The sequence below is a fragment of the Xenopus laevis genome, chromosome 5L (genome assembly GCF_017654675.1).
Source record: "Xenopus laevis strain J_2021 chromosome 5L, Xenopus_laevis_v10.1, whole genome shotgun sequence".
Lineage (NCBI taxonomy): Eukaryota > Metazoa > Chordata > Amphibia > Anura > Pipidae > Xenopus > Xenopus laevis.
In genome coordinates this window covers 152,514,109-152,528,820 of record NC_054379.1, presented here as the reverse complement: position 1 = coordinate 152,528,820, position 14,712 = coordinate 152,514,109, and the positions used below count along the sequence as shown (strand labels likewise).

Here is a 14,712-nt window from a genome sequence, read left to right as displayed (position 1 = left end):
ATCAAAAACATTTTTAAAAAAATTCATTAGTATACATTGAAAAAAAAAAACACCTAGACAAATTAAACTTTAAAACTGCAAATAACTTACTGAAACTCTGTTTGCACTCCTCTTCAGAAAAGGTGATCGGGCGATCCATTGTGCAGCGCTCGATTTCTCCTCCCTGCCTTCCTTATAAGAGGTAGCCAGGGAAGAGAAATTGAGCGCCGCATAATAGATAGTCGCCCTGTCGCCTTTTCTGAAGAGGAGCGGATGCGGAGTTTTGGTAAGTTATTTCTTAATAAAGACTTTGTGATTTTAAAGTTTAATTTGTCTGGGTGTTTTGTTTTTTTCTTCGTATACTTAACAAATGTTTTTTTAAACATTTTGATGTTACTGGTCCTTTAAATTAACTTTTAGTATGTTATGGAATGGGCAATTCTAAGCCACTTTTTAATTGGCCTTCATTGTTTATTTTTTGAATTATTTGCCCTTTTCTGACTCCTTCCAGCTTTTAAATGACCCCATCTAAAAACAAATGTCCCGTAAGGTTACAAATGTATTGCTTTTGCTACTTTTTATTCCTCTTTCTATTCAGTCCCTCTCCTATTCATATTCCAGTCAATGGTTTCTAGGGAAATTTGGACCATAGCAACCTGATTACTGACACTGCAAACTGGAGAGCTGCTGAATAAAAAACTAAATGACTCAAACACACACAAATAATAAAAGATAAAAACCAATAGCAAGCTGTCTCAGAATATCACTCTGTACATCATACTAAAAGATAATTGAAAGGTGAACAATCCCTTTAACTAAGTATAAGGGAACTATTTTCCTTTGGGGTCATGTCACAGATATTCATTCCCCTATAGCTGATAATATAAATGTGCAAAGCAATGCAGCTTTTCTGTTAATGTTCCAATCTCCGCTGATTTATATTTTGTTGTGCTTTCTTATAGATGAAGGGGTGTATAAAGGTTCTGAAGGAGCAGCCTCCTGATTCAGTGGAAGGGCTTTTAAATGCTCTCAGGTAAAATTACTGCCATTTGTGTATTTTTCTTACATTTGTTTGTAGCCGATTGATTGTTTATTACATATTTTAATTCTAATTATTACATATTTTATTCTAATTCTAGGTTCACCACAAAGCACCTGAATGACGAATCCACTTCAAAACAGATCCGAGCTATGCTTCAGTAAAATCCTGCGATTGAGGAGGATTCTTTTACTGACCTCAGAAGATGTATATGTTTACATAATTTAATACAGATTGATGTTAATACTTATGTGTATTTACAGTACATAGCCATTACCTACATGTCACTGAAACCTCCACTGTATCTCTTGTCTCCTTAACCCGACTGATTCTGCACAACCCTCGCTGACACTCCATTACTGTGTGACTTGCAAGATGAACAATGTCTGTGTATTTTGTTTTCCTTTGTTTTTCATTTGATTTCCTTTTTTTTTTTTTTTTTTTTTTTTTTTAACAAAGTGCTCAAACAATATTTAAAAATATTGTGTATTGATTGATCGTATCTGCTATTTTGTTCCTCGTTGGTTTGTCAAAAGAATTGCAGTTTAGGCACTTGGTTATTTGTATCTGTTACATTGCTGTCTCGCTTCTGAAGGCTTTTATGGGGTGGGTAGAAAGATCAAATAGAAGTTCATTCAGTATGAAAAATATATTTTATAGCAAAGCACCGAATCCGGGATTCGGCCAGGATTCGGTTCGGGATTCGGCCAGGATTCGGTTCGGGATTCAGCCAGGATTCGGTTCGGGATTCGGTTCGGGATTCGGCCCGGGATTCGGTTCGGGATTCGGCCAGGATTCGGTTCGGGATTCCGCCTTTTTCAGCAGGATTTTGGATTCGGCTGAACCCGCTGAATCCTTCTTGAAAGATTTTGACGAATACCGAATCTGAATCCTAATTTGCATATGCAAATTAGGGGTGGGGAAGGAAATTGTGTGACTTTTTGTCACAAAACAAGGAAGTAAAAAAAAATTTCCCTTCCCAATCCTATTCCGGTTCGGTATTAGGCCAAATCATTAGTGAAGGATTCGGGGGTTCAGCCGAATGCAAAATTGTGGATTCGGTGCATCCCTATTATATTATAGCAATCACAATTGGTGACACTGCAAACATGTTTTTTTCCCCTGAGCGAGCTGTGGGAAGGCCGAGCACCTGGTGCCCATTGCTGATTTTCTTGTTTCTCTAGTAGACAAGCCTCTCACAATTGAGCTTGCTCCATCAGATAGAGCCCCAAAGGGAATAGCTTTATGGTGGCACAGAGCATTTTAATCATTGTCCTTTCAGAGAGACTTAAAGGCTTTAATCAAACCAACCTTTTCTGCCAGCAGTCTCTTCACATCCTCTTAAAGGGGAAACAAGGCATCTATGGCTGGCACTTCTGGTACTAGTATCTCAGGAGGAATTGTTCTATGTTTCTGAGACTGGAAGCAGAGTGTGTCCTTTTAAAGGAGAAGGAAAGCTATTGAAGCAGTTTATTGCTAATAGCTTAGCCACAATAGTGCAAGCTGTAACATTATATTTATTCTGCCGAATGCTTTACCATACCTGAGTAAACAGCTCTAGAAACTCTGTTCATTTGGGATAGCAGCTGCCATATTAGCTTGGTGTGACATCACTTCCTGCTTGAGTCTCTCCCTGCTCATTCATAGCTCTGGGCTCAGATTACTGCAGGGAGGGAGGGGGAATAAAAGGGAGGAGGAGAAAACTGAGCATGCACAAGCCCTAGCCCTGGAGGTTTAAGCTGAAAACAGGAAGTCTGATACAGAAGCCCATGAGTACACAATAGAAGGAAAGAAATGCAGTGTTTCTTTTGACAAGGACTCGGTAGCATTACTTTGAGGGTTTACTGGTGTATTTATATAGACCTTTCTGATAAAGCTTACTTCGTTTCAGCATTTCCTTCTCTTTTAAAGGGTTGTTCACCTTTAATGAAACAGTAACACCAAAAAATTAAAGCGTTTTAAAGTAATGAAAATATAATGCACTGTTGCCCTGCTCTGGTAAAACTGGTGTGTTTGCTTCAGAAACTCTACTATAGGTCATTTAAACAAGCTACTGTGTAGCCATGGGGGCAGCCATTCAAGCACAGGATACACAGTAGATAACAGATAAGTACTACTATAGTTTATATAAACAAGCTGCTGTGTAGCCATGGGGGCAGCCATTCAAGCACAGGATACACAGTAGATAACAGATAAGTACTACTATAGTTTATATAAACAAGCTGATGTGTAGCCATGGGGGCAGCCAATTAAAGCTGAAAAAGGAGAAAAGGCACAGGTTACACAGAAGATAGCAGATACGCTTCAGTGGGATTCTTCTGAATGTAACTTTAATCTACTGTGTATCCTGTGCTTGAATGGCTGCACACTTTAGTCACTGTGGTTTTCTCAAGAATGTGTCTGTAGCTTAAAGGAGAACTAAACCCTAAAAATGAATAGGGCTAAAAATGCCCTGTTTTATATACTGAACTTATTGCACCAGCCTAAAGTGTCAGCTTGTCAATAGCAGCAATGATCCAGGACTTCAAACTTGTCACAGGGGGTCACCATCTTGGAAAGTGTCTGTGACACTCACATGCTCAGTGGGCTCTGAGCAGCTGTTGAGAAGCTAAGCTTAGGGCTCGTCACTAATTATCCAGCAGAAAATGAGGTTGGTCTGTAATATAAGCTGATGCTACAGGGCTGATTATTAAATTCTGATGCTAATTGCACTGGTTTCTGTGCTGCCATGTAGTAATTATCTGTATTAATTACTAATCAAAATATATCAGGTTGTATCCAAGGACAAACTTTGGTTTCCCCACAGTTCAGCACTTGCAGGTCCTCCTCCACCTGTTTGAGACGATCTCCAAGTACAGAAAATAAAGTGCTAGAATCCTCAAAAATTCATTGAGGAGGGGGATTTAACAGAAAGAATAAAATATAGTATAGTATTTTTTTAAAAATTTTTTTTGTTTTTTAAAAAATTGTTAAGACCCACCGTGATTATTAACAGTGATAATAGTGTTCTTTTATTTAACTTAGAAGAAGAGAGCCCAAAAAAATGAAAGTGGTGAATTTTAAATGAAAGATAACAAAAAAAGAATAAAAAAAGAATAAAAAATAAAAATAAAATATGAAAAATAAAATTAAAAAGTGAACAAGTGAATAAATTAGTGAATTAATAAATGCCAACGATTTCTCTCCAAGTGATAGTGAATTCAGTGTTATTTATTACTTAAAACTCATTCAATTGTGCAATAGGTGAATATTAGTGTAATTAAGGAATATTTGGTGTGGGTTCAACTTCCCCTTAAATTTTTCCCGTTTAAGATCCACACTCTATGGATTAGAGGAAAGGTAACATAGAATACTTTGCCACAATTCCGGTACAACCGGTTGTGCAGCTCACTCACCAAATGTGAGTTAAGGGAGAGCGTCTGATAGGTCCTGTTCGCGCTGTTTCCACTCTTTTTCTACTGTCCAGGTTGTTGTAGGAGGGATAAAAATAGAGAGGGGCATGTGCAGGGATCACTTTAAAACAGTTTAATAGAATAAAAATACACTCACAAACACGATCGGTAAAACTGCAAAAGGATTGGTAAAAGTCCCGCGAAAGTCGCTGTGTCTCCTTGGCGTCCCTCGGAAGATACAGACGTCTCTCTGGATCGGGTACTCCTGCAAAAGGTTAGCGTGGTCCTTTTCGCTTACGCGTTTCGCCGCCAGCCAGGCGAAACGCGTAAGCGAAAAGGACCACGCTAACCTTTTGCAGGAGTACCCGATCCAGAGAGACGTCTGTATCTTCCGAGGGACGCCAAGGAGACACAGCGACTTTCGCGGGACTTTTACCAATCCTTTTGCAGTTTTACCGATCGTGTTTGTGAGTGTATTTTTATTCTATTAAACTGTTTTAAAGTGATCCCTGCACATGCCCCTCTCTATTTTTATCCCTCCTACAACAACCTGGACAGTAGAAAAAGAGTGGAAACAGCGCGAACAGGACCTATCAGACGCTCTCCCTTAACTCACATTTGGTGAGTGAGCTGCACAACCGGTTGTACCGGAATTGTGGCAAAGTATTCTATGTTACCTTTCCTCTAATCCATAGAGTGTGGATCTTAAACGGGAAAAATTTAAGGGGAAGTTGAACCCACACCAAATATTCCTTAATTACACTAATATTCACCTATTGCACAATTGAATGAGTTTTAAGTAATAAATAACACTGAATTCACTATCACTTGGAGAGAAATCGTTGGCATTTATTAATTCACTAATTTATTCACTTGTTCACTTTTTAATTTTTTAATTTTATTTTTCATATTTTATTTTTATTTTTTATTCTTTTTTTATTCTTTTTTTGTTATCTTTCATTTAAAATTCACCACTTTCATTTTTTTGGGCTCTCTTCTTCTAAGTTAAATAAAAGAACACTATTATCACTGTTAATAATCACGGTGGGTCTTAACAATTTTTTAAAAAACAAAAAAAATTTTTAAAAAAAATACTATACTATATTTTATTCTTTCTGTTAAATCCCCCTCCTCAATGAATTTTTGAGGATTCTAGCACTTTAATTACTAATCAGCCTTATATTGTGACATTTCTATTCTATGTGTACTGTATATTGTGAGTGGGTCCCTAAGCTCAGTAAGTGACAGCAGCACAGAGCATGTGCAGTGAATCAGCAGAAAAGAAGATGGGGAGCTACTGGGGCATCTTTGGAGACACAGATCTTTACTGCTAAAGGGCTGTGGTTGCCTTGGGCTGATACAGAAGCACAAAACATCATGTACAACATTTCTAGCTATGTCTTTAGTTAAGCTTTATTCTCATTTTAAGGGTTTTGTGTACATTTTCTTAATTCATATAAAGGGATTATGGTAATGGAAGGATTGCCTTTTATGCGCTATTTGGATTATCAGTTTTTATAGCTCCTTGATTCTTCCCTCATGGCCAGTTTTGTGTGAGAGATATATAAATATATATATTTATATATATGTATAAAAAGAAATATGCACACATTGACTAGGGATAAGTATATGTTAAAGATGAGACTGATATTATGGATCAGTGCTGCTAACAGATGTTTGCTTGTTTGGAATCATGTACTCCGTTTCACCTGAATGCATTAAACCACTGACAGTTTCCAGCTTTTAAATGGGGGTCACTGACCCCATCTAAAACAAATGCTCTGTAAGGCTACACATGTATTTTTATTGCTCATCTTTCTATTCAGGCCTCTCCTATTCATATTCCAGTCTCTTATTCAAATCAATGCACGGTTGCTATGGTAATTTGGACCCTAGCAACTAAATTGCTGATATTGCAAGCTGGAGTGTGGCTAAATAAAAAACTTACGCAAAAATCATAAAAAATGAAAACCCATTAAACCCATTGTCTCAGAATATCACTCTTTACATCATACTAAAGTGAACTTAAAGGTGAAACCCCCTTTAAAGAGTATCATATACAGATGCAGCAAGCTTTATGTCATCAATATTTCTCATCATACTTCTGATATTTCATATTAATGTGTGGTTTCAATTGTTGAGTGGTGGCTGCCTGTGTAATACATTTTAAGAACATTCTTGAAATTTACAAATGGACCCTACCTTATCGATGCATCTGGCACACTGCGTCCAATACTCACGCTGCTTCTGTATATATTTAGGTTTCTCAACAAAACCTTGTTTGAGAAAGGGCTTTATCCAGACTTTTCTGAAAGAATGGACACCCTTTTCCGTTCCCAAAAACATAGGCTTACTTTAAAGGAGAAGGAAAGATACCACGGCAGTTTATTGCCGATAGGTTACCCAAAATAGTGCAAGCTAGAATGCTATATTTATTCTGTAGAATGCTTTACCATACCTGAGTATGCTCTAGAAGCTCTCTCTGTTTGTTTAGGATAGCAGCTGCTATATTAGATTGGTGTGACATCACTTCCTGCCTGAGTTTCTCCCTCCTTACTCATAGCTTTGGGCTCAGATTACAGGAGGATGGGCAGGAGGAAAAAGGGAGGAGCAAACTGAGCATGCTCAAGCCCTAGCCCTGGAGGTTTAAGCTGAAAACAGGAAGTCTGATACAGAAGCCCATGAGTACACAATAGAAGGAAAGAAATGCGTTTTTCTTTTGACAGAGGACTCAGAGCAGTATTCCTTTGAGGGTTTACTAGTGTATTTATATAGACCTTTCTGATAAAGCTTACTTAATTTTAACCTTTTCTTCTCCTTTAAGAGATTTTACATCACTGAGAAGCCATATGTCCCATTCAGTGTTAATTGTTTGCCCTCATATGCCAACAGCTGTGTAAAAAACACATAAACTCATCTTCTGGTTTTTTTTTTTTTTAGAGAGCTAATGTTTGCATTTCTGTAGAAGAATTTTAGTAGCCTTAATATTGTGAGATAAATGTGGTGAGTTATCTTAGGCCTTCTCTGACTTCCATAAATTCCCACAATTCCTTCCTAGCTGTTCAACCAATGACACCGATTGTCTGCCTTGAACATTTCATGTTTTTTAATAACTTCAGAAACATCACCGTGTGCAATTACTGAAGTCAATACTTTGCCACCCTAATTCTGAAATTCCTATAACTTTGTTTCCCGTTTACTTGTACTGCATTAGGGGGCAGATTTATCAAGGGTCGAATTTCGAAGTAATGGGAAGTTTTTTTGAACTCCCATAACTTCGAAATTCGAAGAAAAAAAGACCAAACTATATCTATTAAAAAAAATTTACGTTTTTTTTTTTTTGCGGGTGAATAGACGTCACTTTGATTGTTTGAATCGAAGTAACATCGAATTTGATTCAAAGTATTTAAAAAAAAAACTTTGGTTTCTCAATATTCGAATAGTCAAATTTTTTTCAAATTCAAAACAAATTTTGGCCTATTCAATAATCGAAGTACACAAATATAGCTCGATATTCGAATCCTTTTACTTTGAATTTTTATGTCGACCCTTGATAAATCTGCCCTAAGTGTCTTGATGTTGCAATTGTGATGGCACAAACGTTTTGTGATAATTCCGAACTCTCGACCATTTTTTTTGTCAGTATTTGTACGTATTGCTTTCTTGTTAAAAAAAACTCAAGAAAAAAAGAAACAATTCTTCACGTTGAGGAGTTGTCCGAAATTCATCACTGTACTTGTAACGTTATAGATGTACCTGTAGTTCCTAAAATGCGAATGTAAAGTTAACACAACTGTTGTGATATGATTTATGCAGAACTTTTTAAAAGCAACAAGACACAAGTGAAAGCACAGTAATCCTTTCAGATTAATATTCCAGTTGAATCTACTAATACGTAGAAGGTGCTTAAATGTCTTTCAGAATTTATGTTCTAAAAAAGCTTCAGTTAAAATACAGACAATTGGGGCAAATTCATTAAGATTCGTAGTTGCGCCAGGCGTAACTTTCGCCGCACTTCGCCACATTTCGCCAGGCGTAGTTTCGCCAGCACTCCACAAATTCACTAAAATCCGAGGTTGCGCTCAGGGGTAGCGTAAGGTTGCGAAGTTGCACTAGCGTTGATTCGCTAAGCGAAGTTACGCTAACGATGGTTAATTTGCATATGGCGCCAAATTTCAATGGAGGTATATGTAGCAGCACTACACAAGCCTGGGAAACCTTCAAAACATCAAATAAAATTTTTATTTTGCCCTAAACATGTGCCCACTGTATAGTTAAGGAACATAGTTAGGAAATGTAGGGGGGAAGGAGGGGAGCCCAAAAAAAAATTTCGATCTTTTTCTATCACCCATAATATAGAAAAAACGCCAGCGTTTTGTGGGACTTAGAAAAAATTTGAACTTTTTTTGAAGCAATCCCTATCTACTCTATTGCGCTTCCCCTGGTCTGAGGTGGCGAAGGAAGTCTAGTGTAAAAGGTAGCGTTCAGTACAACGCGCGTGTTAGTGAATTTGCGTAGTTACGTCCGTTGCGCAAATTCGCCAGGCGTAAGGGTGCAAAGTAACACTAGCGAATTTACGCCAGCGTTCGTTAGTGAATTTGCGAAGTAACAAAAATGCCCAACACTAGCGAATAGACGCTAGCGTTAGGCGCTTCGGTGCTTAATGAATTTGCCCCAATGTGTGCGGAGAAAGAAATTTGTGGTTTGATCTTATTCCCTGTGGAATGTTCACTGCCTTTCTGAATTGAGCATGGTTTGTGCCTCAGGGGGACATAAACCATCTTTTTGGTTTCAAAAGTATTTATGATCTTGAGAAGTCCTCTCATTTGATGCACCTATGGCATATTCTTCAATGCAGATTTACTCCAGGTTGTTCAGGTTAGGCAGATGAAGTTGCGCACCTCAGTTTTAGGGGCAGTTTTTTTCAATTCGAATGACCTCAAAACTCGAATTGTATCTTATTTAAGAAAAAACTCAAACGTCTAAAACTCGATGGAATCTTACCGACCCGAAAACTCAAATCGAATTTGACTAGACTCGAAAAAAACGGTGTCAGAAAATCTATTAACATCTTCAAATTGGTCAATGGACCTCTGCCATTGACTTCTACATGAACTCGGCAGGTTTTAGATGGCGAATAGTTGAGTTTGTGTTGTTCCCAGGGGTAAGGCATGATAAATCTCAAATTCGAGTTTGGATTATTCCAAACCAAAATCCAGCTCGAAAATTCGTATTTACAATTCGACCCTTAATAAATCTGCCCCTTAGAGTGCCACTGATTATCGGTTGAATTGAAACTTGACTGGGCTTTCAATGCTTCGTTATAGGATTTATCTTTGGCTTTGTGGTTGGGATCATTGTCCTACTGAAGGATGAATAGTCGTCCAAGCTTAGTTTGTTTTAGTAGACTGAAAGAGGTTCTCTTGTAGGGGCAGATTCACTAAAGGGCGAAGTGACTAACTCTGGCGAAAATTCGCCAGCGTGACGTCATTTCGGCACTTCGCCAATTTACTAACGGTAGCTGGCGTAAATTCGGTGGCGTAATTTTGCCAAGGAGATAGATTCTGGCACAACTTCGCACTCTAACGCCAGGCGAATTTACGGTCTGGCGAAAGAGCGTTACTACCCAAATTCATTTTACTGATCCGCCTTCACCACCTCAGACCAGGCGAAGTGCAATAGAGTAGATAGGAGTTCTTCAAAAAAAAGTTTAACATTTTTCTAAGTCCCAAAAAACGCTGGCGTTTTTTCCTATTTAAAGGGTGATAGACTGAAAAAGATAGTAATTTTTTTTTCGGGTATCCTCCTTCCCCCCTACATTTGCTAACATATGGCACCTAAACTATACTGTGGGCACATGTGTAGGGCAATATAACAACTTTTATATAATTTTATTAAGGTTCCCTGGCCTTGTGTAGTGTAATGTATTTGCTGCAGCATATACGGCCATTTTACTTTAACTGCACGCCGTAATTACCCAACGCTAGCGTAACTTCGAACTGCTGAGCGTAATTTCGCCAGCGTTAGGTATCCTTTGCGCAACTTCGGATCTTCGTAAATTAGCGTTGTCCAGACGAATTTACGCCTGGCGAAGTGTTGCGATGGGCGCGAAGCCATCGCTGGCAAATTTTCGCCTGTTAGTGAATTTGCCCCGTAGTGTTTACTTTATTTTGTACCATTCTGTGATCCTTTTGTTTTAACAAGATGTAATGATTTTGGAAGCCATTCCCCGGCGTTTTGCTTCCGCCACTGTTCTTGGTCAGCCATACCAAGTATTTGATATTCCGCACAATGAGAGAATTGGTCAAGGGTCTAAATACATATCAAGGCACGGTGTGTATATTCTCATTTTGTATGGCACACAAGGGCATGATTGCTGCTATAGAGGTTTATTTCCAGTTAAACTTATACTGGCACTTATTTGAAAAATGTTGTAGTGATTGCCTTCAAGAAAGCTCTTCTCTAGCCACTCTACGCATGCACCAATCGCACCAAGTAGAGACAAGTAATAAAAGAAAAACCTACAACTGTCCTCCAACGCTCTGTTATAGTTTAGAAAACATGTCTGTCCACAGTCAAAAGCAAAGCCAAGGGCTTTCTTGCAGTGGTTCCACTTCACTCGCTATAGCACAACGCTAACCTGCTGTTAAGATGCATCATTTACTATTACTTGGTATATCCTCAAGTTGCTAGTTAAGAAATGCAAGAGCTTTAAAGCCACCAATCATGATCACCTAAACCTAATCATGTGTAGGACCCAGCCCACTTGAACCCTTTCAGTTGAGTCACTGCATGTTTTATCAATTTGCACAGGAGAGGAGGTGACTTCCAGTTGAGGACCATGCCTTCACACTTTTGGGGTCATTTATCAAAAGTCGAAGTTATGTGAATATTTTTTAACTCTAATAAATTCTAATTTACTCACAACTCGAATGGAAGATCATTTATGAAAAAACTCAAGTGTCTAATATTCAATCGAATGCTCCCGACCCAAAAATTCTAATCAAGTTTTCCTCCAAAAAAAAAAAACTCGAGTGTTAGGAAAGCAGTTGCCATCTTCAAATGGTTCCACTGACCTCTGCCATTGACTCTGCAGGTTTTAGGTGTAGAATAGTCGAATTAGAGCTGTTTCCATGGTCGAGGTGTCATAAATCTCACATTTGAGTTGGTGCTTTAAAATTCTCATTAGAATTTACCATTCAAACTTTAATAAATATGCCTTTTAGTGATTGGCCCTTTTCTATCATTAAAAAACTTTTCGGGATAATACGAGATCTTTTACACCTCAAATGCATTGCCTATAGATACAGTTTTGGGGGGATACCTATGCCTGTTTAGTCTGCATAGTACAAATTAATATTACCTGATGGAAAAGAAAAAAAAAAGTAATAAAATAAAAGAATTAAGGAAACGTATGGCACAATTAGGATGTACACTTGGCCGATTGCATGTGATTGCTCAGAGAAGAGCGACTGCTGCTTTAAACTGATATGAAGTTCCAGTATAAACCCATGCAGGATCCAGAGACCGTTATAACAAAACACTACTTTAAGTTGTCAGTATTAAGAACACATATATATAGATATATTACTGGATTGTTTCCAAATGTAAAAACACTATAGAAATGCCGCATAATATGCTGGGGCTGTTGCGCTGATTTTGCCTGGATTGCATTTTTTTTTTGTACAAAAGATTGTGCGATATGAAAATAAAAAGTATAAATGGTAACCACGTGTTAGTGTGCTTTCTGTCTTTTGTTTTACCTCTTTAAATGAGCCGGACAAGGGGACGTCTATAGATATATGCCTTCCATGGCGTGGCAAGGAGGAACCCTTGAGTTTAAAGGGGACCCATCACCCAGACATAAAAAGCTGTTAAATAAAAGTCCTTTTCAAATTAAACATGAAATCCAAATTAATTTTTTTATTAAAGCATTCATAGCTGTTGTAAGCTCATTTAAAAACCCCAGCTGTCAATCAAATATTATCTGTCCCTCCTCTATGCCTTAGACAATTACTTTCACTTTCCATTCAGCACTTCCTAGATGTCACTGCTCTCCCCACATTCCCCCGTTCTCTTCACCATTTAATTGTGTAACCAGGACATGGGGATGGACATCAGGTCCCCTATTCTGGTGCACAAACAAGATTCTGAGATGATACAAGGCTTGTCTTAACAGTGTCCACATATTTGGCTCCTGCCTGCTTGTTATAATTATGAATTCCCAGACTGAAGGAAACAAGATTCAAATAATGTTTATCGTGTAATTAAAGTTTATTTTGCTTGACAAACGTGATAAAATAGGATTTGGAATAATTTTTTTGGGTGACGGGTCCCCTTTAAAGGGGTTGTTCACCTTTGAGGTAACTGTTAGTATGATGTAGATGGTGATATTCTGAGACAATTTGCAATTGATTTTCGTTTTTTGTGTTATTTAGCTTTTTATGCAACAGCTCTCCAGTTTGCAATTTTGGCAATCTGGTTGCTAGGGTCCAAATTACCCTAGCAACCATGCATTGATTTGAATAAGAGACTGGAATATGAATAGGAGAGGCCTCAATAGAAAGATGAGTCATAAAAAGTAGCAATAACAATAAATGTGTAGCCTTACAGAGCATTTGTTTTTTTAGATGGGGCCAGTGACCCCCCATTGGAAAGCTTCTGAAAGAAGAAAAACACAAATAATTCAAAAACTATAAAAATTAAATGATGAAGGGCAATTGAAAAGCTGCTTAAAATTAGCCATTCTATAACATATCTATAAGTTAACTTAAGGGCTCTTACTGACGAGCGGTTGTAGCTGCGCTCCCCTGCGTTCCGTTTTTCTGCGTTCAGCTGCAGGGGCAGCGCCGGATTTCTTTGTGGGCCGCCCCTAGGCCGCGCGGTCCGACCAGTCGGCCGCACGGTCCTAGCGCCCGCCTACACATCCCCTTCCCAGCGCGCCGGCGAAAAAACGCTGGCGCAGCTGGTGTTATTGAAAAGGGACGCACACGTCCCCACAATGCGGCTGGGCGGCATGCCGCTCCTATTTTTTGCCGCCCTAGGCCTATGCGGTCTTGCCGCAAATCCGGGCCTGCGCAGGGGAGCGCAGGAACACATTACATTTTTTCCAATGGGGCTGTACTCACACTGGCGCGTGTAGGCGCTGAACGCAGGAAAAATGCAGCATGTTGCGTCTCAACCTGCTGAACGCAGGGGAGCGCAGCTACAACCGCTCGTCAGTAAGAGCCCTAAAGGTGAACCACCCCATTTACAGGTCACGGTGGATTTTAAGTAGGTGAATGTTAACTGCTGATTGGTTTATATCAGTGATCCCAAACCAGTAGCTCTTGAGCAACATGTTGCTCTCAGTGGCCTCAAAGCAGGTGATTATTTTCAAATTCCACGCTTGGAGGTAAGTTTTGGTTGCATAAAAACCAGATGTACTGCCAAACAGAGTCTCCTGTATGCTGTCAGTCCATATATGGGCTACCAATAGCCAATCACAGCCCTTATTTGGCACTACCCAGGAATATGTTCCATGCTAGTGTTGCTCCCCAACTCTTTTTAAATCTGAATGTTGCTCACGGGTGAAAAAAGTTGGGGACCCCTGGTTTATATGATCTGGTGAAAATAACCACCAAATAAGCCTCCTGTCTAAAGTGATCCAACTCCTTCCAACCCCCACCGTTTCTCAGCCTCTGCTCTAGATATTTATTTATGAGAAGTGAAGGCAGCATCTAAAGCTGGCCATGCACAAACAGATGAAATCATACAAAATATTTTTTGCGGGTACACACTCCTCATGATTCTGACCAATATCTGTGTACCGTGGATTGGCGGTAGCCGGGCCATCTGGCATCTGACCCTCATGTTAAAACCCTGTTTTTCTGGCAGTTTTGAAAATGTCATCTGCCATATCAGCCAGTGGATGGAGTATCAGAAGATGAAGCTGCAAAACTTGTGAAGAAGACAACCTGCCGGGAATCTTGGTATTTATATATTTAGAAATAGGGAAAATCTCCTTCGGCCTGTAGTGATTTTGTTTACAAAGAACAGTCTTGTTGCTTTATTATCTATTATAAGTCACCGGCCTTTTAGTGTAACCTGAAGTAGAAACATAGGATGTTGTTTTATGGCCACATCAGTATTAACTTCCACAATGCATATGTTGTGAGTTAAAGTCAGAGAGAGAGAAATTAAATGCAGGCCGAGCTCGGCATTTATGGGATGTACATTTCCGTTCATTGTGTCACGCCGCCAACTCGCCATTCCTAAATTCCTCAAAATGCTCTGCCTGGAATACAAAACCTTACAACCTGT

General features: G+C 38.9%; 1 protein-coding gene across 2 annotated transcripts in view; it reads left to right on the top strand.

The window, feature by feature from the left end:
* cyria.L (CYFIP related Rac1 interactor A L homeolog) overlaps positions 1–1,574 on the top strand; it is a 62,140-nt gene extending 60,566 nt beyond the window's left edge. For both annotated transcript variants that reach the window (XM_018264024.2, XM_018264025.2), the window contains exons 11-12: positions 942–1,012; positions 1,119–1,574. In XM_018264024.2, coding sequence (XP_018119513.1) covers positions 942–1,012; positions 1,119–1,182 — 135 coding nt within the window. In that variant the 3' untranslated portion in view covers positions 1,183–1,574. The remainder of the gene's footprint in view (positions 1–941; positions 1,013–1,118) is intronic.
* Positions 1,575–14,712: the final 13,138 nt, after the last annotated feature.